At 38.6% G+C, this 27,693-nt stretch overlaps 1 protein-coding gene across 7 annotated transcripts; it reads right to left on the bottom strand.

Annotated features, from left to right (window-relative positions):
- Positions 1-1,215: 1,215 nt before the first annotated feature.
- Positions 1,216-27,668, bottom strand: setd7 (SET domain containing 7, histone lysine methyltransferase). Of its 7 annotated transcripts, none has more exons than XM_059965178.1 (8): positions 27,535-27,668; positions 26,291-26,420; positions 11,080-11,281; positions 10,339-10,528; positions 7,171-7,252; positions 5,109-5,226; positions 4,608-4,765; positions 1,216-3,229 (listed from the first exon to the last, which is right to left on the bottom strand). In XM_059965178.1, exons 1-8 carry the CDS (start codon positions 27,572-27,574, stop codon positions 3,049-3,051), a joined length of 1,101 nt encoding a protein of 366 aa, XP_059821161.1. In that variant the 5' UTR covers positions 27,575-27,668; the 3' UTR covers positions 1,216-3,048. The 7 variants fall into 7 exon arrangements, 5 of the variants coding, with proteins under 5 accessions (XP_059821161.1, XP_059821163.1, XP_059821162.1 ...); XM_059965180.1 differs by lacking the exon at positions 26,291-26,420 and adding an exon at positions 12,147-12,189 and having other exon boundaries at positions 27,535-27,664; XM_059965179.1 differs by lacking the exon at positions 27,535-27,668 and adding an exon at positions 12,147-12,189 and having other exon boundaries at positions 26,291-26,422.
- Positions 27,669-27,693: the final 25 nt, after the last annotated feature.

The following is a 27,693-nucleotide window of genomic DNA, read 5'->3' as shown; positions in this document are numbered from 1 at the left end:
ATTGAGGCTTTGCTCATTTCCTTTCCTGTTAACACCACAGTTGACCTACACCGATTTGCCCCAATTCTGACTACCGGGAGGTTCACAAGTAGAAAATCTCTAACCACCCACACATTTTATATATAATTATGGCGATTTGTCGAGGTTCTATGAATAAAAATTTAGACAAATATTTAGTGTTTTCCTTGTAGGTGTCTAGGATAAAACGATATTCTGGATTGTCGTCACGTCCAAGATTCAGCAAATATAGACGCAAGAGATTCTACAGATGCTAGAAATTATCATTTTATTCTGGCTTCTGCCCCTTTCTTTTCCAGTCTTGATGAAGGTCTGTTAGTTCCTGTAGTAGAACCAAATCAGGTCAGCTTTGCCAAATGAAGCTCTACTGACCAGCAGTTCAATGGACAACACAATTAGAGTGAAATGATTTAATTTCACTATCATTTGTAGAGTAATGAATACTGTCATTTCATGTATCTTGACAGGAAATTGTTTACAATTAAAGCAAACACAAGGGTTTTTCTAGACCAGATATGAGGGGCCACAAAAGCCAAGAGGTAAGATGTATTTACAACCAACTAAATGCCTACATAGTGTCCATTAAAAAACAAAATCACTACAGATTAAAGATATTACAGTACCAGAAATAAGAACGGCATCAGGTAGCTGATAAGGGTTACCTATCTGTACTGATCTCATCTTACAACACTTCACCTGTTGGGATTTAAATGTTCAGCAGACACCTCTTCTATGTTCCCAGTGCCTCTGCTTCAGCACACTGTCAGACTCTCCACTCTCCAGGTGACAAAGGTACCCCTCAAATAATCTCTCACCCTTCACCCTAAATCAGTCTCTAGTTTCATTTTTGTCTGATAGGGAGAGAATTTCCTGCAGTATACCCTTTCTTTTAGCACCCACCTTACATCCAATCATATTCATTGATAAATATTACCGCCGAGCTCTACTTACATATCTGCTGAGATCAACCAACACAACACAGACTCTCCACTGACGCTGCCCAGCAGGTTGAGTTCTTCAGCTCGTTTATTTACTTTTAAACCAAGAACTGGTTCTCCAATGTTTGCAGAGCTCCATTTCACATGTGCCAAATGTCCTCCCCAAAAGCCAATAACAACTGCACGTAACTTTGAAAGCAAGAACATTGGCTACACAGAGTCTTTAATGGTGAAAATAGAAAATGGTCCAGTCAGTTGGTAGTTTTAAGCTTTTTATTGCCATTGACGACCTACTGCTATGATACAAATTTACTCAGTTACGCAGAATTTCTGCATCAAGTTTTTATATTCAATAAGTTGACAAGTGCACAAAGGCCATTAGTGATGTATAAAGTACTACAATGCCATAGAAAGATCAAAATGTACATTTACACTTTTTCCCAAATGCTGTAACCCTTCCCTCATTTTCACTTGCAATCAAATTAAACTGAATCAAAGCAGAAGAATAACAAAGACAGGGTTTAAAATGAACAGGCATTTCATTTTTCAGAGCACACCATGCACAGAATTATTAAAATATTCATATATTACATATTTAAATCAATTAGATCCATAATTATTCTCAATGTTTGTCTTTCTGGTAAAAATCCATTGTATTCATAATTTACCACGTTTAAAGGACCACTAGAAAACAGGTTTTCTTCCCCTGTGCTAAGTTAACTTCATAAATTAAGTACATCATAATTCAGATGGTCAAAAATTAAAACATCATAAATTTTATCGCACCTCCAGTAACCAAAACAATTCTCATGCTTACCCAGACACTCTTATAAAATGCACACATTTTTCATTTACTACACTGAAAGAGCATACACACATCAAAAAAACTCAATCTGAAAATCTGTAAAATTTTGGGACAACTCCATTCTCTCAGTATCAGTTCTTCAGTTTTATTAGCAAAAATCATAATTTCTACTCTGTCTGCTATGGCAGTGATGAAACAATAGCTCAACTAGAGACCCTTTTGGGAAAGCCACTGTATTAAAACACAAGAGCGTAGATTGTGCTACCCATCTTTAAAAAACTACTTACACATGGCCAATATTATAGCTTAACACCTGATGCAAGATTAAATATTATTTGAAGTGATATTGCCACATAGCACATGAACACTGTATTTGGATAACATTACTTTCCTCAGTGTTTCTAGCATTGATTACTCAGTGTAGAGAACACCAGGAAAAGAAAACTTTCGCACTTAACAAAAATCATTCTAGTCAGATTAAGACGCCGTATGCAAAATGTTAAGAGAGCAAATGCTACAAATACTTAATACCATGAAAGCAGAGGAGAAATCACAAGCAAGCTAATGCACTTGGTTATTCAAAAAAAAACTTATCTTTAACTATCACTAGTAAAAGATTAATACCTGTACTTCTTTCAAGTGTTACTTGATATGCAATTCAAAGTGCTTCCTCCAAACAAAAATTCTTTCAATTTCTAACTTATTGTGCTAATTTTTTTTCACAATTACAATGGACAGGATACAAAATTTACACTGGCACGTTAGACTTCACTCACCCCAGTGGCAACACTGAAAAATGTCAATTAATGTGATCACTAATCAGATTAGCTAAAAATGTAACACCTTTAATCGATAAGAGCTGATAACTACAAATCAATGAACAGATTGTGAAGTGTTGGAAGTAACTTAAAAGCCAGAGTAATTCCTATTAATTTGAAATAGAGACACAAAAAATGACCAAAGAACACAGAACTGTCCATTAACAGATTTAGTAAAGTATTTGCTGCTTATAAGACTGGTACGAAGGCAAGCTTTATAGTATATTAATTTTGTTAGTCTTTACTTCTAAATGGCAAATTTCATGTGCTTATGGCAAATGTATATCTGCTTGTTCAAAAGCCTTGTATAATGTATTTCACAAGAATTAAGTTTGAATAATTTAAATGCATTGAATAATACTTCACAGAACAGAGGATTTGGAAGTTTCTAATCTGGCAGTTCCATGTAGCTCTAGTGCATAGCTGCTTCTGCTTTTGCTTCTTGCTTAATGAGAAAGCTGCATAAATTTCATTTCCGCTGATTATGTTGGAAGGCCTGCAGTTCAATCTTGTACCAGTCAGGAGCTTCTGGACCACCCTTGCCTGCAGAATAATGATCGTACCCATAATCTACTGTCAGTTCTTCATCCCTCTGGACTGCCCGGATAGTACGGATGCATTTAACAGGTCCAAACCGAGGATGAATAAACCTTAATTTAAAAAAAAAGTCTCAGAAATAATAATTTTTATCTGAATATTTTACTTAAGTATACCACAAAATTATCAGAATCTCTAAAACAATTAAACTGAAAATTATTTTGATGGAAAATTGCTGTATTGACTTTTATTTCAGAATATCTAAAATGTAGAAATCACAATGCTGTTCGTGAAAGTGTGCAATTTCAGTCAACGGAGCTTTCATCTATTTTGAATCCAATTTATAAATAGGTCAAATTCAAAATAGTATAGTAAAGTTGCTTTTTCAATCAATCAAACCCTAAACATGCCCCCAACCCCACTTTTATACAAGTTATTTCCAGGAGACTCTGCGAACAATCTTAAGCAACATACACAAAATCCAGGTCAGGTAGTATCTGTAGAGGGGAATAAACAGACAATGTTTTGGGCTGAGACCCTTCCCCAGTCCTGATGCAGAGCTGTGGCCAAAAACATTGATGTCAACTGTTTTCTCCCCTTCACAAATGATGCCTGACTTGCTGGCTTCCAGGTTATCACAGGGTTCCATTCCTGTTGAACTGTTCACAACCAAAACAGTTGGCAAGTCATGAACTGAGTTACTTGACGGCAGAAGTTCTCTCCAGCCCTGCAGAAGCCAGCATATCCATACAGCAGTCTCCCAAATGTTCGCTCGTGTGTATGAGCTGTACATTTGTCAGGTGTTGATAAACTGAGGAGGGCCTGTTCCTTCTAGAGTTCTATTTCTCCCCATATTCAGCATCCAGGATTCACCAATTGAGGATAATAAGGGAGATCCATAAAACACCGTGCTTATGTTCTACAATTCTTCAGAAGCAGAAGTTTACGTAGAACACACACTTAAAGACCATCAGGCTTAAACCCTAGTCTTATTTCACGAACCAACCAATGCAACTCAACCAACTGGGGCAGAGAAAATTTATATAAAAGATACATTTAGATAAAAGCTGGGGGTTTACAGAGTTTGTAAGTAAGGCCAGCAGGCTGCAGTACTGCTGCGAAGGCCAGAAGGAGAGGCTATATACACTCTTTTACAAAGAGCAGCCATCAGCAGACCAAAGCATGGTCTAACTGGATTGGGGTGGAGATGGTGTTCAAGGTGGAGTCAGAGCATTCAATGCTGTAACTGATTCAATATATAATGAGACATCTGTTTTCAAGTGTAGAATCAGGTATGGGACTGCAATTGAACATACTTTGACAAAGTTGTGCACAAATCTATAGGTCATGCCATTAGAATTTTTCTAATGTACAGTATAATTTAATTGCCCTCTCTCCTTGAGATGATAAATTAACAAATGCATATTGTGCATTAGCAGCCTTCCCTTCCCACATCCAGTAACAATCAATTACTGAGACATGACTACTTACGTGGCATAAATACAATTGGGAGTAAAGGAGTGATTTGCTTTGTGCCCCAATGATGCACAGTACTGCTTTGTACTGTTATAAGGCTCAGGGACATCAATCACAGTATCATCATCAAGTGATATGGTATTGCTATTCAGTGACCAGTCTCTAGAATCTACCTGGTAAGAAAACACATTTAGGTGAAAAAAAAAGATCTAGTGACTTCCCGGCTTATATGACAAATAAATTCTTCTCAGGCTTCTGGCCAGGTACTGGTATCAATTATAACCAACGTTTTGATGGCAAACTCTGCCATCTTCTTCTGGAATGATACTTGAAGATGGCAGCATTTGTCATTGAAATTGGTTATAATCAACAACTGTATCCTGCTGGAAGCCCAAGAAAAGTTCATTCAACATTTAGGTGAATTTACTTTATATGAATTAACTTTATACAAATTAACCTGCTATTTTCTTAAGCAGACTTATCTCTTCACTAGAAGGCTGCATGACCGCCTCTTACCTCCTCATGTGTTATCCGTACTCCATTATAGAAAGCCATGACTGTGTCAGGTTCTGCTGCTATTTTTGCAAACAAACCTTCCCCAGCATTAGGGATAAGTGATTCAGCAACATATACCCTATTTCAGGAGAAACAAGAAACATTTACACATGCTCTTTGTCAAAAATATAACAATTGCTTCAACATTCAAATTATAATTATAATGGTTTACAATTATTTGTTTACAAACAGCCTACTTGTAAAAAGGAACTATGAGGACAGGAATGTAAAAGCTCTTGCCTGCAATTCATCCTTTACCTGCCCTGCTAAATGCATAATAGTGCAGCTTTAAGTTTCTGGTATTTGGGACTATTGAGGGTAATATTCTGGCCATGTAACCATTTAGTTACACTCATCTACTTCTTGCAGTTGTAACGCACTGGTTAGGACTTTACTGTTAATACTATAGGGTATTTCATTTAATGGTGTTCCATAGAAGTAGTGTGTTCTGCTGGTAGTGTTTGGGTTACCAATAACGATACGGAGTTGTGATGTTCATTCTTGGGAATGTTGTGTCATCCAATCAGGAAGGTGGAATTGAGATAAGGTTCTACAGAATCTAGGAGTAGAGGTTCTTGTGACAGACTTTGAGCAGGTTGAGGTCCTTTAGGCAGGAGATGGAGAGAGAAGAAGCTTGAGAAGATCGGCTGTAGGATTCGATGCAACTGGAATGTGCAATTTCAGCTCCAACCTTGTGCATATTTGACTTTTAATTATGATGGGTCCTTTTGTTTTTTCCTTTCTTCTTTAATAATGGTTTGGCTAAGTTAACATTCATAAATACACTTTCTTTATAATTGTATACAGCATCTGTTATTTCTTGCTGACAGGCAATTGCATGGGAGCAATAATTACACAGTCTTCACACCGATTGGGATTCAGGTGGACGAGACATTCCAACTTCCCAGGTTTGATGCGACCCCTAGTCATATCAATTCTAGACGTATGGAGCCTAGAGGAAGGTAGTTTTCTCACCACTGAGTCCAGTGGCTGTTAGTGAGGGGCTAACGAGTTACAACCTTAGAGACACCCAGTAAAAAGGGATTGCACAGCTATAACCACAACAGACAAAACCAAGCCTCAAAAAGGTAGCTAATAGAGTTGGTAGATGGCAACTCTGACAAAGCTTCAGTTTTGTGGCTGACTTTCAGCTTAAATATTCTGTGTACATACTATGTTGAAAGACATGAAAAGGAAAACCATCGCTTCTGAATTCAGTGGTCCAAATTCATAAGTGAAGTGAATGATAACTAATAATTTCCATACTACTTTTCATAATACAGGCTGTCCCTGGGTTACAATGTCTGACAATGCCAGACACTCGTATGAACAAACTTCCATAATATTACCAAATTCAAAAATCTGATGTATGTTCACACGCTCATTCCTATGAATAGAAGTTGCAACTTCCTCTCCATCTTTAGTAATTGTTCTTTCTCATCAGTATTGTTTGACACTATTCATTACAATACCGTGAAGATACTTAATACACCAATGAAGTGATTTTTGTGCCTTTCCCAACTTTGTCAAGAATTTCAATATATTTAATAAAAACTGAGTTAGTTGAAACAAAGTACTAAGTGAAGTTGAGTAGATAGTTAAGAAGGATTACAAGAACAGAAAGAAAGAGGAATTATGCACACAGAAATTTGCAGGAAGATATCTTAAAATATGCCTCTTCCCAAGAGGAAATGGAAGCAAAGGAATTAATTTCTTCCCACAAATGAACAGAAAACAGAAGACTGACCCAAAAGGTAGAAAGAGGCATAACCTCAAAGAGAATACATTCAGAAACAAAATACGTAACCTATACACTTATATATGAAGATTAAAGCACACTAGTTAAACGTATTAAACCAAGAAATGCTTTTTTTGTCAGATGTTGCTGAACACCGAGTATTTAAAAATCTGGGTGGAAAAATTTGTTTCTCTGTCTCATTAAATTAAAAATCATTCACCAATATTTTCCTTAAGAATAAATAATTTCATTAGAACGATAAAAGAAAGAAGAAATTTGAATAACCTCTCATTTTCATAAGGGTCAGCCAGGAGACATTTAGTGGAAATGCAAAACGGAGTGGACTTGTCCAAGCTGTAGACTGGGCCTGTTGTAAAAAGAGAGTATTAAATATGACAGTTGATCAGGTTTGATGGCAATATGTCATATTTTTCATATATGTCAACAATCTGTATTTAATTTAAAAATGCCTATTAAGGTAATTTCATTGAGAATCTAATTTTCTCACTGAATATTTTTATTGTCTATTGACCAATTTTCTACCCAATAATCTGCACACATTTGTTTCACGCAGAACACCACTTCCCATCTCCTACCTCATACCAGGTCCCATTCTTCCATCATCCCTGTGCTTATTGACCTAAACTGGCACCCAGCAAAATCTTAATTGTGAAATTCTTTGTTGCAGATTCCTTCAATGGCTTCACTCTTTTCTATCTCTATACGCCACACCACAGACCTGAAGATCTCTACATTTTCAGTGAAGCTTTGCACTTAAATATCCACAATTTGAAACTGTTCCTTCGCATTTCTTCTTCTGTTTTCACACATTCTTCACATATTTTTACTGTTTTTTTAAATAAACAGAACACAGCGTAAAGGAGAATTGTGCAGTGCATAACAGATGTAACAAATGTACAATTCACATTCACAGAAGAGATAGTACAAATATCATTACCCCACCCCTCCCAGTCTCCAACTTCAAGCCATCAATGCATTGGCAAAAAGGGTTAAACAGAACCTTTGTCCCCACAGAGCTGCATTGGTAAAGAGAAGGTGTATTTTTCTAATGCAAAGGCTGTTGTATGATAACAAATCTGAGACCGAAAAGATTTACCAGAAAATGCTGGAGGTCAGGGAATAATGTACTGAGGAAAGGGAGAAAGAATGGAACCTTTAGTCTGGCTGTGAATTTTGAAAATATTCAAGAAAGGGTCCCCACCCTTTTTGGAACTTTATTTCCAATTTGAGGATTGAGTAGTGGATCTTCTCAAGGTATAGACTGGACATGATGTCCCTGAGCCACTGAACGTGGGTGGGTGGGGCAGCATCCCTTCACCTGAGCAAAACTGCACACCTGGCCAAAAGAGAGGCAAAAGACAGTGTGCGATGTTTAGTGGGACTTATGTACGTGTTCCCCTCTCCGGAGTTGCCGAAAAGGGTAATCAAAGGGTTAGGTTCCAGATTGAAATTAAGTATTTGGGATAGAGTTTGGAAGACATGTTTCCAGTATTTTCCCAAGCTAGGACATGTCCAGTACATGTGAATAAGGGAAGCCTCGCTCCTTTTGCATTTGTCGCAACAGGGATTAACATCTGGGTAAATGCGAGATAATTTAGTTTTAGACATATGGGCCCTGTGTACGACCTTGAACTGTGACAGGCAGTGGTGGGCACATAAAAGAGGCTGAGTTAACTAATTTGAGGACTTCATCCCATACCTCCTCTGACATTGAAGTATTTATATCTTGCTCCCAGGCAGTTTCACCAATCACCTTGTATTTCTTCCTCCCCTAACACCACCCCCACACACCTTCTAACTCTGATTCCTTCTCATTTTTTCCTCCAGTCCTGATGAAAGGTCTCGGCCCAAAGCGTCAACTGTACTCTTTTCCATAGAAGCTGCCTGGCCTGCTGAGCTCCTCCAACATTTTGTGTGTGTTGCTCGGATTTCCAGCATCTACAGATTTTCTTTTGCTTGTGATCATGGGTTGAGTTTGAAAGTGGAATTACAAGGGTCCATGTTTAACCATCATTAATGGATAGACCAAATGGCCTACTTCGTTGCCATACATTTCCAGGATACCAAAGTACATTTACGAATTCCTTTCTAAATGGTGGTATACAAAATGAAACAGGCTGATACATCTCAGTTAACAACTTTAAGTTAGGTCTACAAAGTTTAGAATTCTTTTGCACACAGTGACCATAGCACTTGATCCACTGTTTATTCATTACAGCCCTTTGGCTGTGAACTCAACATCAAATAAAAATATTTGGAGTCTGGCAGTTCATGAGCAGCACTCTTTGGGACCATATTCTTTGCACCATTGAAAACAGACCAAGACGTAGTCAATAAATAAATACATAAGCCAAAGTGTGATGTGTGTGAGTAAGATAATCATGGAAAATGCAGCACGTGCCAGTCCATAACATCACAAGACATGGAAGCAGCATTAGGTCATTTGATCCATTGAGTTTGCTCGGCCATTCAATTAAGACTGACTTATTTTCCCTCTCACCCCATTCTACCACCTTTTCCTCAGTCTGTCATCTTATGGTTTATATGTGGGAAAATGTCTCATGAAAATCAATTAACTATATTGATTATAAGCAGGAGTAGGGATAAGGTCCTGGAAAGTGAGTTTGGAGAGTTAGGTAGAAAATTAAAAAGAGCGGGACTACCAGGGTTGCTGTCTCAAGATTTCTACTTGTGCTACGTGATAGTGAGGTGAGAAATAGATTCATAGTGCAGTTCAATATATGGCTAAGATGCTACTGCAGATTAATGTGTTGAGATCATTGGTCCAAAGCAATTGATATCTGTACGAACAAGACAGTTTGTATCTAAACTGGAAGGAAACCTATATCCTTGCCTGGAGACTTGCAAGTGCTACACAGGAGGGTTTAACTAAATTAGCAAAAAGATCAGCAGAACATCAAAGCTCAGAGTAAATTAATCATCAACGTACATATATACCATATACTACCGTGGAGATCCATTTTCTTGGGGGCATTCACAACAGATGCAAACAAACGCAGCAAATTCAATAGAAACTGCACACAACCAAAAGGAAAGAAACATTCATGGGTCAGATGGCCTGAGCAGTGCTATACTGTCATGTATTTTAGTGCTGTAACTGGAGGTAGAAAATTAAAGTCAATTACCATTGATACCATGGGTCAAACCAACAACATCATGCTCCTTCGCTCCCTAATTATCATCAGCATATCTTCTCCATTCTCCCCCCAATATGTGATGCTTGAATCATCACACAACTCCGTATCTGGTAAAGTTGTCAAATATGTCATTTTTTAAATAAAAGTTTTTGATTTTAATGTCATATTCTAGATTTTAATGTCTTTTCATAAAGGCTTGGAATTTTCACAAAGCATGTAGTCTACTGAAAGCATAGGTGGCATTGTTAGGTTACGTAACTTAAAAATGTCTTACCATCTGGTACCAGTTCAAACTGAGGTTTCCCTTCAGTTACACACTTCAGAGTTGCTAGGTGTCCTTCGATAAACTCCCCATCGACAAATTTTCCAAGCAATGCCATCCTGCCCTCGGGGTAAACATATGCTATTTTATCACCAGTCATCTCACCATCTTCATTCACCTCACCTACAAGGCAGCCTCCATCCTGTCAAACAAGATCATTAGTCATCAGTATGACAATGTTTTGCTGTTTGCCCAAGCAAAGGTATTGGGCTGTTAATATCAGAGTTCCTCATGCATCTCAATGTAATTTCACTGTAATGTCTCCAAAGCTTGCTTTCTATATACAACTGCGTCACTTCTGGTAAAGTTATAAAAGCAGCTGATGAAATCCTTTGCTAGTGTGAGAAACTACATGAAGGAACCACTTATCATTATGCAACCCCGACTGCACATCAACTTTTATACAACTTTTGCCTGAAGACAGTAATTGCTGGTGGGCCTACTAGTCATCCTAAACTCTACTCAAATTATTACTCAATTCCTAAACAAACGTCCAGCCACTGGCAGAGTATTTTACCATTAGGTATATTCAAACACTGCAGTTTTTTTTAATACTACAGGAAGGGAAAATGAAAATTATTTTTCCTTCTACCTATTGAGACCCCAAGATAAAAAAAACACTCCATTCCTTTGGCAATCCAACAGGATCAAAGAGAGGATTTGAAGCACACTGGTCATTCAGATGAAACTTACCAGAAAATACATCCAGCAAACACCCCATCGAACATTGTCCCTGTACTGACCCCTGAAGGTCAAACGTCCTTCCGAGTCATATTCCTGAGCAATGCCATTCAATTCTCCATCAATGTAGGTACCATGAAGGCTGCTTCCATCCTCGTAGGTGTATACAGCTTGACCTTGCAAAGCATCATCAATGCAATTTCCTTCCAGTGTGCTAAATATTAAAGAGAATGCATAATGAGACACACTCCACTTCCCCGTCCTCAAGAGACTGGTTCTGACTGCAGGAATGGCTGGTGGAGTGGCATTAAATATTCATCCAGATTATGTCATAATAGTCATCAGCTGTATACATAGATGTCATTCTTGAAATAACTGATGCATCTTCCCCGCTTTTGCTTTTACAAAGTTAGCTACAACCAATTACACACAAAAACGGTTCCAAAACAGTAAGCAAATACATAAACGGGGACGAAATGTCAAAATCCACCAGTGCAAAGTGAATAGAGCAAGGGCAAATTTCAGTTTCCAATGACAGCTATGGTGCAAGGAGGAGTATTCTTCTCTCTGCATCTTAACATTACAGTTTCAATTCAGGCAAAAACCAGCAAAGTAAGTGATATTCTAGTACAGTGCTAAGGAAATTTTGCTGGTGCCAATTTCAGATGGGAACACAAGCCCATGCTCTATCTGATGAAGGGTCTCAGCCTGAAACGTCGACAGAGTTTCTTCCTATAGATGCTGCCCGGCCTGCTGCGTTCCACCAGCATTTTGTGTGTGTTGCTTGAATTTCCAGCATCTGCAGATTTCCTCGTGTCCATGCTCTATCTATAGTTTTAGATAGATATAAAAATTCCACTGGCACACTTTTCAAAAAAAGAGAAAAGAGTCACAGAGAACATGATACCCTGGCACCATCTCTATTGTTTTTTCCACCTCAATCACAAACATCCTGTCACTCTTGATCCTTTTATCGGATACACTTGCTATATTCTCTTAGCATAACAGATAAAGTTCTTTTTCCAACATAGTATAACACTTTCAAAAATCACATAATATATAATGAATATCATATTTACCGCATAGAGACAGGCTATTCCATTCGACAGTTCATCACCAGTTCTGAAATGATTTTGAGAAAGCTATAAGTTTCCAACACTTCTACTGATGAATGCAGAACCCAACATGAACATTGGCTTTTAAACCCTTGGAAGAATCAATCATAACCTGTCCCAAAATAATTAATCCCTAACACAATGAGTAACCCACAAAGGCCACATTATAGAGTAGACAGAGACAAAACAGTCAGGGTTTGTTCCAGCTGACCCATCAGAAGTGGACACTGAAGATGGAGAGGAAAGCTCTCCACTGTAGCAACTTTCACGGTCAAACAGAAAAATTCCCATTGCATTGCTTCATAAAGGATGCTGAACCATTGTGTGAGAATTCTGAGGGTTCAGTAGGCAGCTCACTTAGTACCATTTCCAGCTGTTTCCCACTTTCCCTTTAAATAAAAGGGTCTCCATTACCCCTATTCCTTTTCCTCTTATCACAGGCCCTTTATGTTCCTGTAACCTCACCAGGTCTTTATTTCACTTAATCACATTGGAGTCCCATTTCCCTTTAAGTCACAGGGTTCGCTATAACATTTATTATACTCTCAGGCAACACACAAAAAGTGAGTATTAAAAGTATGTTGGGGGACTAATGCAAGTAACATCCAACATTCTAAAAAATCTGCTTGTTCAGCAGCAAAGTCCTGAGGATGTGAATTTAGTTACTGGAATAATTAAATTCTAGTTAACCGTTTCACAAGTGTAGTGAGGGAGGAAAGAGGCAACAAGTACACTGTATTAGGATGTACTCGCAATGTGGGAAAATCCCTAATTGTATTGGTTTCCACTCCCTAGAAGATGTAAGCAGTAGATAACCCCCATTGGTAGCCAAGTTATCCCAGATGGTCATGAGATCAGAATTCAGAGCAATAGTAGCAGCATCCATGGTTACGGCTGTGTGACTGACTGGGTGCGTGGTGCTAACGTCCAACATCACGACGGCTGGAAAGCTGGCCTCAAGCTATGCCACCTGCTCCACTGAAAGCTTACACTTGCTGACAGCACTACCTGGAACAAATACTGCAGATAGTGAGAATCTAGCAACAAGATTAAGTCATCACACATGATGTTATTCAATCACACCATGCAATCCATATTTTAAATCTATATTCCTGCCTTGGTTCCATAACATTTAACATGAGTATTATTAATCTCTAGTGATATGGCTTCCAGGTTTTAGGAGAGAACTGTTCCAGATTTCAACTAACCCTTGTGAAGGAGTATTCTTGACACCACCCTTGAATGGCCTGGTTCTAATTTTATGATCACATTATGATTTTTTTTTTCACAAACTCTTTTTTGTTACACCCCCATGGTAAACAAAATCTCCCATCAACTTTTCTTAAAAAAACAACAGATCTCCCACAATATTTTAAGAATCAAAAGGATTACAAATATAGTCAGTGCAAAATAGCCTCTTTGGCTTATGCTTGCACACAGGACAAGAGGGTTAGTAGCTTCTGAACAAGCAGCTGAAACAGCTTCAAGGAATTTACTTTGAATGAGATACTTCCAAATAGATGTCAGAAAGAAACAATGAAAATGTCCATCAGTTTATGTTTCTCTCAACTCCACACAGAGATCACAGAGTAGGTGTTGGAAGGTCCATCAGTAAAAAAAAACACTAGAAGCAGTAACAAGGCCGGAGAAGACTAGGAACCATAAATTCTGAAGCATGTGTCATGGCAGAAATATATGAAGATTAGCTTTATTTATCATATACACAATGAAATGTGTCATTTGCATCAATGAGGATGGTGCTGGGGGCAACCCACAAGTGTTGCCATGCTTCCAGTGTCAACACGGCATGCCCACAACTGACTAACCCTAACCAGACATCTTTGGGACCTGGCGGCTAAACCACACCACTCAGGTATCTCCCCGATGCCAACAACTTAACTGCAGCAAGATAACTCGAATCTATAAAGAACCTTTGACGTATAGATCCCAGGGTACTACACTCTATATCCAAACTATGACACTATGTCGCATAAAGGAAAATTAGAGCAGATGGACAAAAAGAGAGTCAAAGGGAGATGGACACAGGCAGGGAGGTTAAAGGAGAGAGTTCCAGAACTGAATACCTTGGCAATTGAATGCACAGACCCCAATACAGTTATAATTAAATTTGGGGAAGGCATGTTAGAGAGCTCAGGTGATGATTTTAATGCCAGAAATAATAAAGGTATAACTAAATGTAAAGATATGAAAATAAACCTGCAGATTTTAAAATGTGAAGAATTATTTGATAGGGATTCACTGTAGCTCAGCAGCTCAGAGGCAATGGGTGGGTAGGACTTAAAATGCAGGCAGTATTTTGGATTAACATCTATTAGGTAACACAGGGGAATGCCTTTGAAGCGTTAAATGTGGGAAGATAACAGCCTGTGGGAAGTGCTTAAGTACAGTTCTAATGCCATATTTGTTTGCTGATGACACCACTGCTGTTGGCTGAACCAAACGTGGTGACGAATCAGCAAAATCTGGCTGAACGGTGCCACAACAACCATCTTGTCTGCACAACTAAGAAACTGGGTGTCCACAACACTCATCGGTGATCAGAGGTGGAGGAAGTCAACAACTTTTAACATCCTCAGCATGATCATTTCAAAGGATGGGTCCTGGGTCCAGCACGCAATGTTAGAGAGAAAACATGGTAGCACCCCTACTTTCTTAGAAGTTTGCAAAGATTCAACATGTCACCTAAAACTAACAAACTTCTAAAGATGTGTGGTGGAGCGTATACTGACTGATTGCATCACAGCCTGGTACGGAAACACCGATACCCTTGAATGGAAAAGCCTACAAGAAATAATTATACAGCCCAGACGATCACAGGTAAAGCCCTCCCCACTGCTAAGCACATCTCCAAGGAACACTGTTGCCGGAAAGCAGTATCCATCAAACACACTCCCCCCACACCCCCCCCCCCCCCCACCACCATCTACGCCATGTTCTCATCTCACTAGCTTCAGGAACAGTTATAAACTTTCAGCTATTAGGCTCGCAAACCACAGGTAACTTCACTCAACTGATTCCACCACCTATGGGCTCACTTTCAAGGACTCTACAACTAACGTCCTAGATATTTGTTACTTATTGTCAATATTATTATTTTTATTCTTTTTTATATTTGCTCAAGATGTCTTTTGCACATTGGCAGTTCGTCCATTTTTGTTGAGTGCAGTGTTTCATTGATTCTATCGAGTTTCTTTGGACTTACTGTGAATTCACGCAAGAAAATAAATCTCAGGGTAGTATATGGTGCCATATACATAGAAAACCCACAGCACAAATCAGGCCCTTTGGCCCACAAAGTTGTGCCGAACAAGTCCCTACCTTAGAAATTACTAGGCTTACCTATAGCCCTCTATTTTACTAAGCTTCATACATACTTCAATAATAAATTTACTTTTTAACTTTGAATGGATGTGGGGTTCACTATAAATGAACTGAGACAGGGCAAAGACAAGCTAATTTATGGAGGTAGAAATACCCGTTTTTACACAGAAGCATATATATGCAATCCAAACAAATCCTTGTGATATCAGTGTCGTAAACAGTCCATCTCTTATTTCAGAGAGGGCCAGAGTTTGTGACGGCAACCTAAGCTTTGACCTTCCTAGTGTTTAAGGAGGAAACTTCAGTCCCATCAGTACTGAAGTCCAGAAGGAATTCTGACTACTGGAGGGTTAAAAAAAAATCAGGAGTCAGTGAGACACAGCTTGCTTCATTTAAGTGTGCAAGTGGAAAGAGAAACAGTATTTACACACGTTGTCAACAGGCAGCATGTAGAGGAAGAAGGTTGCCGTGAATAATACTAGACAGGCTATGAAGTGTGCATGCAGTCCACACAAAGCACACAACCAATGAATAGATATGACTTCTGACAGAAGATATTATTTTACTTTTGCATCTATTTAATGCATAAATTGCAAATAATTTAATATGAAGATTAAGAGTATGTTAACAAGTCCAGTAAGTTGGTTCAAGGTACAAATATACTTTTGGGATTTTATCTACCCGTTCATTAAAATGACAAAAATGCTAATATAATTACCCAAAGGCATCAAATTTTATAAAGTGCTACCTCATTGTTTCCCAATACTGTCACACATTTTTTATTTACTATCTTGTGCAGTAAATACTTTAAATCATTAATATTAGCTATTGTTCTCTGGGGAAAAATATTTGGATCTCTGTCCTCAAAGGAGGCTGAGGGGCAAAGGGTAGGAAATGTTTTGCAACTTTTAACGGCACTAAAACAACATGGCAAATCAATCCAAAACAATTTGTGAAAGTTGCATAAGGATCGAGACTGCAAGGTTCATGGAACTGCATTGTCAGATTTCCCCAGAGTAAATCCGCATCACCTCAGTTTCAGTGTGGCTTTCTCCATTCTCAAGTACTTATGTGATAGGGTTTGGACACATCCCTGTAGCTCACTCTTAAAGGGACATACCATAACAGATGTTATCGTATGAGGTGTGCTTGATGGCTTTGAGCCTGTACTTTGCTGGAGTTTGGAAGAATGAGGGTGGGATCTCATTGAAACCTACGGAATACTGAAGTGTCTACCTAAAGAGGGCACGGATAGGATATTTCAAATAGTGGGAGAGTCCAAGATCAGAATGCACACCCTGAGAAAAGAAGGAATTCACTTTAGAATGGATGTTAAGACAAGAGGGTGTTCAATCTGTGGAATTCATTGCCACAGATGGCTATGGAAGCCAAGTCATTGGATAGGCTTAAAACAGAGGTTGGCAGGTTAATGATTAGTAAGGCTGTCAAAGTTTACGGGAAGAGACTGGAGAATGGGGTTAAGAGAGGAAATAAATCAGCCATGATAAAATGATGGTGTAGAATCAGTGGTCTGAATGGACTAATTCTGCCCCAAAGTTTATGGTTTTCTACAACTCTCCCAGCTATGGGGAATATTACTAATGAATGTGGCAATGATAGGAGAGAGCACTTTAAGAATGCACTGCTGAAGACTAGTGAGCACAGGAAGTGTGTGGACTATTCGTACTGCCTGACATTTCAAATCAGGGATGCAGTCTATGAATGTTTGTTTCTCCGAGAAGTCTACTTCTAGCTCCTGCATACTGAAAGGAAAATGGGTGATGTGCTCGCTCCTTCAGTAAGGAGCTCCACAAACTAAAAAGGTGTAGCAGAGACTAGCGGTAGAAGCTTAGATGACCTACAGAATAAAAAAAGGGGAGAGTAACTGTGGTAACAATATGCGCAAGCAAGCCACGGGCAGGTGACGGCACTGGAGATCACCGGAGGTTACGGGTCTCAACAAGGACTAAGGATACATTTTCACATTGCCCTTTCATTAGCACGGTTCCACGGATAAAGACAGTCATTAAAACCTGGATGTTCCCTGAATATAAAAGCTGTTGATCTGAAAATGACAAGGTAGAAAATCTTCCAGGAATCACTTTTCACAGTGCATTACTGTTCAAACAAGCTGGTTACGTTTTACATTACAAAATTGCTAGGGAAAATAAAATTGCTACTGACACAGTCCACCACAAACCTTTAGAAGTTTGTCAACCCCTCCCCGCCAAATGTTCTTGCACCCAGGAACATTAGCTTAACCAAGAATGAACCAATATTCACTGTTCAGGATTGTTAATTTTGAGAATTTCTAAGCCTACAGCCCCAGCTTGTAAAACTCCAAAGTAGATTTCAGAAAATATGCACAAGCATTAAGCAAAATAAAGCAGTCAGTATACCACACCACTTAAATGGGGTAAGAACAGGGAAGGGATGACAAGCCAATTTCAGTTCTGGATCTATGTCACAAACAGACTACAATGGCAAGGACAGTACATTTCCTTTCCAAGTAGTATCAAGTGAACAGATGTTTTTTTTTTTAAAAAAAACAGCAGCACAGTAATTTTGTGGTCACCATCAGATACCAACATTTCCCATCACTGCCCCCTCCCCCACCAGAATTATTTAATTTGAATTCTTAAATTATCCAGCATTATGGTGAGATGTGAATTCAAGTCCCCAGATCAATAGTATGACACTCTGGATCCCAGTGACCTAACAATACCCCTTTGTATGGTGTGTGGTACTGTACATTTGGCATCTCTTTTATACTCTGCCATTCCCAAGGTATAAAATGCTGCTGTTGATTTCACGTGTTTACTTTGCAAAACAGAACAATGTAATAGCTATTTATGCAAAGCACGAATGATTTCTTCCTCAAATTCAAAGATGAACAATTATTTTAAGGGGGAAAATACCACAGTTTCCTTGCTAGAAATCATCAATACTCTTAGAACTCCAGATCAGGCCCCAAGAACCTGAAAGTATAAAAATAAAAATTTGCAAACACAGTGTTGAAAGAGATAATGAAGAGCACCATTGGATGAAAATGAAAAAAATTTTTGGACTTATCTCAAAATGCTTGAGTCAAGTTCAGCTCAAGTATTTGACCTTCATGATTATGCAATTCTCCTGGAAACAAACAAGTACAGCAGCTTCACTGTTCCAAACACTGAATGGACAGTGATGTTTATTTGTATAGTGAGTGGCATCTGGGTACAAATATCACATTTCAAATAACTGAACCTGAAGTAACTACAACTGGAGATTATCCATAAAATATTGTCAATTATGAAATAATAGTTTGGTTTAATTGTTATTTTTCATTTTAGTAAGGATTCCACCCTACTATCAAGACCCCAGAGCAGGCAGTTTTGTTCTTTAAGCTATCATGCTCTGTTTATCCAATAGGTCAGCAGGAGTTCGTGCGTGCTCTGTCACCGCATTCCTCCAGCCTCACCCAGGCACACTACACGGCTGGCAAGCTGCTCAGCCAAGTAAGGCATCCAATCTCATAATCACATCCATCAATGTAAAGCCTCTCAACATGTGATCCTAGATCTTCAACAGTTTTATGCCACTATTCAAGCAAACCTGTTTAAATTCATAGGAAGGTCTTCTTGAAATACGTGCTTAGTGTAAAATGTTAAATACCTTCAACTGCCAATGTTCCTATAATCAAAGTGAATGGGTTGGTGCAAAGGAAAGGGACTCCCTCAGCGTAGTCAAAACTCTTAGATGTCAACTTAATTTCCCTCTACCAGATTCTCATGTTCCCTTAGCTTATAATTTGGAGTTACACACTCTCCAATCTATCTGTACTCCAGGCACTCTTTCCAAGGCACTCTTTAAAAATTCCAAAGTAGCAAACAGAATAATGCAGTCAATTAATAGTACTATATACTTATAAATATCTTGAGCACCAAAACATTCAAAAACATTCTCACCATTGCCCAGTTGGGAGCATGCCCATTAATTTCAGTTTAATTCACATTCTACTTCAGAGACCTGAACATCAATTCAGGCTAAGTGAATGCTCTGGTGTTAAAGGTGCCACTTTTAGAAGTAGTGATAAACTGAAGCCCTATCTGCCCTCCGAAGTGGATGGGTAAATTTCCACTGCCAGACTGAATAACCACCTTACACATCACTGCGAGCAGTTAATTTGTTCAACTCTCGGTTGTGGGTGCAAGTTTGCAGTTTCCCCACAACTTGCTGAACTTCAGAAGTTCCACTGGCTGTAAAGCACTTTGGAATGTTCCACCCTGACCAATGGCATGATAGAAGTGCAAGATCTTTGTGTGTCTTATATTTACTTTATTTATCACACTATACCGTTTTAATGCACTGCACAGAAAACTTTACCATTTACCTGTCTTCCCTTCTCAAGTTTTCTCAAGGTGTTTTATTTCTGAATCATACAGTATAAAGGCACATAAGTTTATTTTAGCTTAAAGGTAAACACTGTCATTTTATATCTGTCATGACTTATAAATCATATTGAGTTATCAAATGAATGATTTGAGTTTTCAACTCTACAATTTATATGGCCTGGTGTTTAAAATAGCACCATCCAATCAACAAAATTAAAAGGGGGAGAAAAACTAATATTTTCAGCTTGGTAGTTCCATTTGACTCTCAACACATGAAGTATTATAGATAAACATAGGGATAACATGAAATTCATCCTACACTATCATTTGGAATAAAAGTATTAGTGTAACTTCACCACAAGTCTGTGACACCAGTCATTCTCACCACTACATTGCTCTTTGCAAGTCAAGAACAATATATCATAAAACTTCAGCCCCCAATTTCAACTGTTCCAAATGGAGCACTTTGAGGTAATTTTAGCTTGGCGTGATTGGTGGGAAACTGATAGGATGGCTGCCCATTTGCACACCACTTGATTTTGTTTTCTATTCACTGCACCACCCATTTTGCAGACTAAATGAGCTGGTTTAAATTGTGCCGGTTCATTTGATTATTACTACTTTTGTCACTACTCCCTCACTTCACCAACACAGCAAAGCTGAAAGGCTTCCGCTCCTCACAAACAAGAGAAAATCTGCAGATGCTGTAAATCCAAAGTAACACATACAAAATGCTGGAGGAGCTCAGCAGGTCAGGCAGCATCCATGGTAAAAAGTAAACAGTCGATGTTTCGGGCCGAGACCCTTCATCAGGACTCATCATCTCTCACATTAATAAAATGTTTTGATGAAGGGTCTCGGCCTGAAACTTCAACTGTTTACCCTTTTTCATAAGATGATAAGAAATATGTTTAATAGCTTACCAATATGATCAGATATTTACAACGTTTCAACCCATTTTACAAATTTGACAGCAAGATCTGCCAAGGAATGTTGCACCACAACGTTGCTGCACTGTGCAGGGCTCCATGGATCAGTTCAGAGCCTTGGTTTCAGAAATAATGACAGAATAGCTTTATCCGGTAAAAAGAAGGCTGAAAACATGGGCAACATCTGTAGCTTAATAAATTGTGGACCTAGATAATTTTTCTCTTAGGAATTTAAAAATGTGTCCACTTTTTCTATAATTATTTGAAAAGTGCTATAATAGTGGTTCCCGAAGTGGGTGATATCACACTCCCTCAGATCCTGAGAGTTGTGGGCATTTAAGATAAAGTGGACAGTGGAGGGTAGCAGGAAGGCAGCCGAGGGATTACAGGCTAAACTTAAGAATTTAGTTATTTATTTTAAGCACTTTATCCTCAGTGACTCTATTGATTACAGAGTTCTTGTTGGCGTTTGCATGATTTGTTTTTTGCATGTGGGTTGATGTACTTGTTTGTACAATTTTTTTGCACGGGGGTTGGCGTACTTGTTTGCACGATTTGTTCTTTTGCGTGAGGGATAGGTTTGATGTATTTTCTTTGAGCAGGTTCCTTGGTTTTCTTTGCTATCTGTGGAGAAGGCAGACCTCGGGGTTGTATACTCCATACATACTTTGATAATAAATGTAAACACAAAGTACACTACAGATGCTGTGGTCAAATAAACACGTACAAACAAGCTGGATGAACTCAGCAGGTCGGGCAGCATCCGTTGAAAGGAGCAGTCAAAGTTTCGGGCCAAGACCCTTCGTCCTGATGAAGGGTCTCGGCCCGAAACATTGATAATAAATGTACTTTGAATCCTTTGATGACATAATCGCCTCATCTCTTGCTAACCCACCATTTTCTTAAACTTTGCTCGAAACACTTTATATTTGTTAAAAAGCAATGTGACACTTCTGTATTTGGCAATATTATGAAAAATCTGGACTGAAGTTGTATTATTTCCAGGCCTGGCCTGTGCGTTGTTGCTGTTCGCTACTGTAGTACTGTGCTACCTAGCACAATTCCCACACTCTAATCACACAGTGACGCAATTCCTGTGAATTAGGATACGGCATTCAATGAGGCAAATTTCAGAATCTGCCCTTTTGAATGGTCTTGACTGCATTTCTCTAGCACGTGGCCCAACCGAAATATCACTACCCCAATTTATTTACCTTCAGGCAGAGAGTCATATTTCGCCTGAGCTACAATGGTATTATTTTTCCTTTATTGATTGCAGCACTTGAGGTTGGACTTAAACAATGGTCATTAATCCATAACGAAAATGGTAGAAAGAAAAGTGTAGACTATAGTGTGGAGTATCTGAAATATGGATTTACACTAGCACCAAGCAACTGTCAGCAGTCAATGTGTCAACATTTCTTCAAATGAGGCAATGAAACTTCCCAAGCTTTCTGAACATTTGAAGAGAATACACTCTCATAAAGCATACAAGATCTTGGCTTTCCTTCAGTCACTTTGTGATAGCTTTCAGAAACGAAAAATACTTCAAAATATGTTTGCCAGCACTTCACAATAAAACAGTGATGGTTTGCGTGCTTCATTTTAACGTTTTATTACTCAGTCTAGGAAGGCCCATACAATTGGAGAACTGATTCTTCCAACAATAAGGGAAATTCTGAATATGGTTTCATCTAAGTTAACAGACCAAATAATTAAAGCAATTCTGCTCTGTTCAAAGATGAATAGATGTCTGAGAATGTGTGAGGCACATTGTGCCACATAGTTAGGACAACAGAATATGCGCTGCAGTCAGAGGAGTCAACTTTACCAGGCAATGAATCTTTGCTTCTTGGTTATGTTTGCTTCATAAAAGATAAAGGCATGATTCGAGAGTTGTTATTCACAAAGGGACAAGAAACAGATACAAAGGGGGAGTCAATACTTCCAATTGTTGAGCAGCTTTTCAAAGAGGGGGACATTCAAATCACCAACTTGTGCAACAGATGGGATGCCATCAATGATAGGACATCACCATGGTGTCATTATTTACTTGAAGAAAAGCTGTACCTAACTCACCATGTAATTCAGACAACATCTTGTTGCAAAAAACCTAAATGATCAGCTGCACAAATCATTAAATTCTGTTATCAGTGTCCTAAATAAAATCAAGCCCCATACTCTCAATTCTTGACTATTTTGAGAGCTTTGTATTGCAAATGGTGAACAGTTTGAACAGTTGCTGTTGCATACAGAAGTCAGATGACTTTCAAAAGGGAACTGCCTGAGATGCTTTTATGCTCTTTTTGAAACTGTGATAAAATTCTTTGAAGACTTGTATGCTTAATTCAACAATCAACTCAAGATTTTCAGGAATGACATTGCTTATTTGTCAGATATATTCACAAGGTTTAACTAAGTAAATCTTCAATTAAAAGGAAATAATGTGAATCTTATCAAAGTCATCTCCATATTTATGTCCAAGCTAACCCCGTTTAACAGCAACATTGACCACTGCAACCTTTTCCAATTTCCAAGCCTCTGAGTTGAAAGAGGAAGAAAGAATACCAGATAATGACCTTCAAGTATACTGTGCCCACCTGGATGAGCTGCATAAGGACACGTCAGACAACACACACACACAAATGCTGGAGAAACTCAGCAGGCCAGGCAACATCCAGGTGAGGGGACACTTCACCTGAGAGTCTGCTGGGGCCATATACTGTGCTTGGTGCTCCCGGTGTGGCCTCCTGTATATCGGTTAGACCTGGGAGACTGCTTCGCCAAGCACCTATACTCCATCTGCCAGAAAAAGCAGGATCTCCTAGTGGCCACCCATTTTAATTCCACTTCCCATTCCAATATGTCCATCCATAACTTCCTCCAATGAGGCCACACTTAGATTGGAGGAACATCTTATATTCCATCTGGGTAGCTTCCAACTTGATGGCATGAACATTGATTTCTTAAATTTCCAATAATTATCCCCACCTCCCCTTCACCATTTCTCACCCCCTTTTATCTCTCACCTTATCTCCTTGCCCATCCATCGCCTCCCTCTGGTGCCCCGCCCCCTTTTCTTTATTCCACAGCCTTCTGTCTCTTCCACCAACCTACTTCCCAACTCTTTATTTCATCCTCCCCACTCCAAGTTACACCCATCACCTTGTGTTTCTCTTTTCCCTCCTCCCCACCTTTCAAATCTACTCCTCAGCATTTTCCTCCAGTCCTTCCAAAGGGTTTCGGCGCAAAGCATTGACTGTACTTTTTTTTCCCCCCGACAGATGCTGCCTGGCCTGCTGAGTTCCTCCAGCATTTTGTGTGTGTTGCTCAGATTTCCAGCATCTGCAGATTTTCTCTTGTTTGAGAGATTTCAGGATCTTTTTCCAGTCCAAATTCCAGACTGGGTATTAAATCCATTCCTGAACACTGTTATTAGGAATTAACAGGAAAGACGGAAGAAGAACTGATCTCAAAACAAAGTAATTTTGAGCTGAAGCCGAGGTTCAAAATAATCAAATCAAGACTTTTGGCTACAGATGGAAATCTCTGTATGCTATCCTGCACTGTGGAAAAAAGTCAAGATGTTTTTTTTCTATTGCTTTCCCAACATCACGTTTAGTGGAGCGTGGTTTCAGTGCAGTCGCCCAACTTCTTCCAAAGCAATGAAACAGACTGCAAATTACTGAATGTAGGGATCTGAGACGACTCCTGAATGACATTCAGCCTGATGTTGAGAAGCTGATATTACAGCACCAAGCCCATCCATCTCATTGAAAGGTGAAAAAACAATGTAGTGATTAGGTAGACTACTAACGTACGCTCTAAAACTGTTGATGAAAATTGTTTTTTTAACTCTAATTAAATACTTTTATGTGTAGCTTTAAATAGATTTGAATAATTATTTGCAATTATTTGTCACTGCTTTGAAGTTCCCATTTTCTTTCACTGAATTGTAAATCAAAATTCTTTACAGCTTTAATGTAATGGCTGGAAAGGAAGAGTGGGGTGCAGGGGATGTGGTCTGGGAGCTAAGGGGGAAGTAACCCCAAAAAATAAGTTTGGGAACCACTGCTAGAAGCAAATAACAAAAAGACTCCATCCATGCAGTTGGCTGAATGCACTGACACAGCTTTGAAATGAAGACACATGTTTGGAATGCACAGCCAAACTCCACAGTTCTCAGCAAAGGGCCATGTTTTGGAAATGCTGCAAATTTAAAATATATTAAAACTCTAAGGGATAATGTGGTCATGTTATTATAAAGGATTTGCATGCTTCTTAAATTCTTGTTTAATTCCTCACCTTTGAATTTAAAAAGACAATTCATAGTGAAATATTTTAGATGGGAAAACTTGACAAAAGTAGTGGGAATGATTTGTGGCAATGCAGAGCCTAGATATCAAAATATTTGGTTTACCTCAAATAAATACCTAGAATTCAGATACTGAGAAAGCTGACAAAAAGTATACCAAAAATCAGCAGCCTATTTTTGCACAAAAAGATGGATATTAAAATATATGATTTTAATTGTGCTACCATTTACTTAAGTTTATCTTTAGCCAAACTTATTTAATATAAATTAACAAATACTGTATTGCTTGGTAACTTGTGTCATTCATTTTTCTTCAAAATTTTAAAGACTTGCCATCCCCCAAATCTCTGAGTTTAATCATGTTTTCCTTTTCAAAATGTTTAAAAAGAAAGCAAATTTCACTTTGTTGTACTGACTGTGGGTCTACCAAAAAAAAAAGACATATATCCAATGGAGCTTTCATAACACAAAATAAAGGTGGCAAGATAGCATTGATACTCAAACATTCTCATTTTTACAGATTGACCCTGTGAAAATGAACCAGGGAGAACAGAAGATCATCCTCAACAGTAATATATATGTAATCCAAATATCAAGTTCAAGTTTAATTGTTATTCAACCATACATGAATACACCCAAAGCAAACAGCATTCTTCCAAGGCCAAAGTGCAAAAAACAGTACCAACAGTCATACATAGAACATTTTATCAGCAAGAACTAGCCCACAGCTTGTTCAACATACATTGCAATATATATTAAAACTAATGAAAAATAATGTTATTGCTTATCCAGGCATTGTTCCCAAGGGAGAATCTGGATGGGTATAGCAAGCAAATACCTACAGCCAGACTCAATTGGAACAAAATATCCATGTGGAACATGTTTCCCCTGCAATGACAGTCCATTGATCATCAAGTCTATTGTCATCAAATTTAATGGCAATGGTGGAAAAGGCAGGGAACTTCCCTCACACCATTGTAAATATTCCCAGTAATAGATAAATTGTAAATATTCCCAGTAATAGATAAATTGTAAATATTCCCAGTAATAGATAAAGAACTTCCTCACTCAGGTTAAAAACAAACTCTCTCTAATGGAGTAAACATAAATAAAAGTGATAATTTTAAAATTGATGGTCTAGTGTTTTACCTGCCATCAAAAAAATAGAACTTCCCAGGACCATTCTTCTCACCATGTATAAAATGCCCTTCAAATCTGTCACTAGAGGAATAGGTAACTTTACAGAACCCATGTGGCTGGTTATCTTCATCCAGGGGACCTACAATAGGAACATTTTAAACTTACTGAACCTCGGCAAAAGTAACAGTCATCGTTTTAAATCCATCATTGCATTCATTATTTGACGAAATAATTATTACTGACTAAACATCAAGAGAAATATTCACTTTATCAGAAAGCAGGCATTAGCTCAAGAAGACCAATTTCTCATCCGTGACAGCCCAGGTTGGAGGAGGGAGTTTTTGATTGGATTATTTATCACGAGTGAAAACAACGGAAGAGCTTTCAACACGACGGCAGGGGGCAATTTATTTTGCCTTTGTTGCGAACCCCACAGTAACATCTTAGTTGGGAAACGCCAACTAAACGTATCGTCATTTAATCAATTCCTCTGTACATCAGTACAAACAATGGTATGTCAGATGGACAATCCTGTCCATCACCCCTTCCCTCAAAAGGTGATTTAACAAAGCATTATGAAAGAAAAAAATACAGCATTGTAAATGTAATAGTTTCCCTGCTCATTCCCAGTGAATGAGCAACAAATTAAAACACGCTCCCTACCATAACACCAGCGCTTTCATGTTGCACTGAAAACACTGGCTGCATTACTATAATCCAGGTTACATAACTATTAAAATAGGCTTATTTTTCTTAAATAGAATCATCACACTTTAAAAATAAAATGCATATTAAGCCTCGGGAATTCAGGATAGTTTCTGATTCGTATCTTTACGATGTTCTTTTAACTATTTTTAAAACACATTTTTCGAGTGTTGTTATGATGTCACCAAGTTACAGTAGTTATAGAATTCATCGTCGTGTCTTTCATCGGTTTAAGTAAACTCTCAGATTAAACGAATAAACAAACTTTTCAAAATTACACTGAAAAGTAAAAATAAATTTTAAAACATGCGCGGGCATGTGATTTTTTTAAAAATTTGAAAAAATGCAATGATTGCAGTTAATCAAAAAGATTAATGCACAAAATAAAATGTTATTTTATTGTTGTTTGAAACGCACAATTTTGCGGCTCTGCACCGCACTGCCCCTCCCTTCTGCTCGGTCACTGGGCCGCTGCCTTGCCTTCACACACAAACACACACGAGATCGCCACACGGACACCGCAAGCAACAAGGCACGGGCGCCCTCACCTTCCACCGTCTCCTCCACGTTGTCGTCGTCACTGTCCATTGCAGCGAGCGGGGCTTGCGGAATGCCACGGCAGCTCCCCGTGTGCAAGCTCGGCTCCCACTCCGCCAGCTGCCAGTGGCGCTGCTGCCGGAACGGCGATCAGCCGCTGACATCATCTC

This window comes from Hypanus sabinus, chromosome 3 (assembly GCF_030144855.1).
Source record: "Hypanus sabinus isolate sHypSab1 chromosome 3, sHypSab1.hap1, whole genome shotgun sequence".
Taxonomy (NCBI): domain Eukaryota; kingdom Metazoa; phylum Chordata; class Chondrichthyes; order Myliobatiformes; family Dasyatidae; genus Hypanus; species Hypanus sabinus.
This window is presented reverse-complemented; position numbering and strand designations above follow the sequence as displayed.

Excerpts from the sequence above, each read along its gene's own strand:
- setd7 (XM_059965178.1), bottom strand. The coding sequence starts at position 27,574 with ATGGACAGTGACGACGACAACGTGGAGGAGACGGTGGAAG. Across the intron at positions 10,529-11,079 it reads TTTGCTGGATGTATTTTCTG|GATGGAGGCTGCCTTGTAGG; the intron begins GTAAGTTTCATC and ends CTTGTTTGACAG. Across the intron at positions 4,766-5,108 it reads TACGGATAACACATGAGGAG|GTAGATTCTAGAGACTGGTC; the intron begins GTAAGAGGCGGT and ends TTTTCTTACCAG.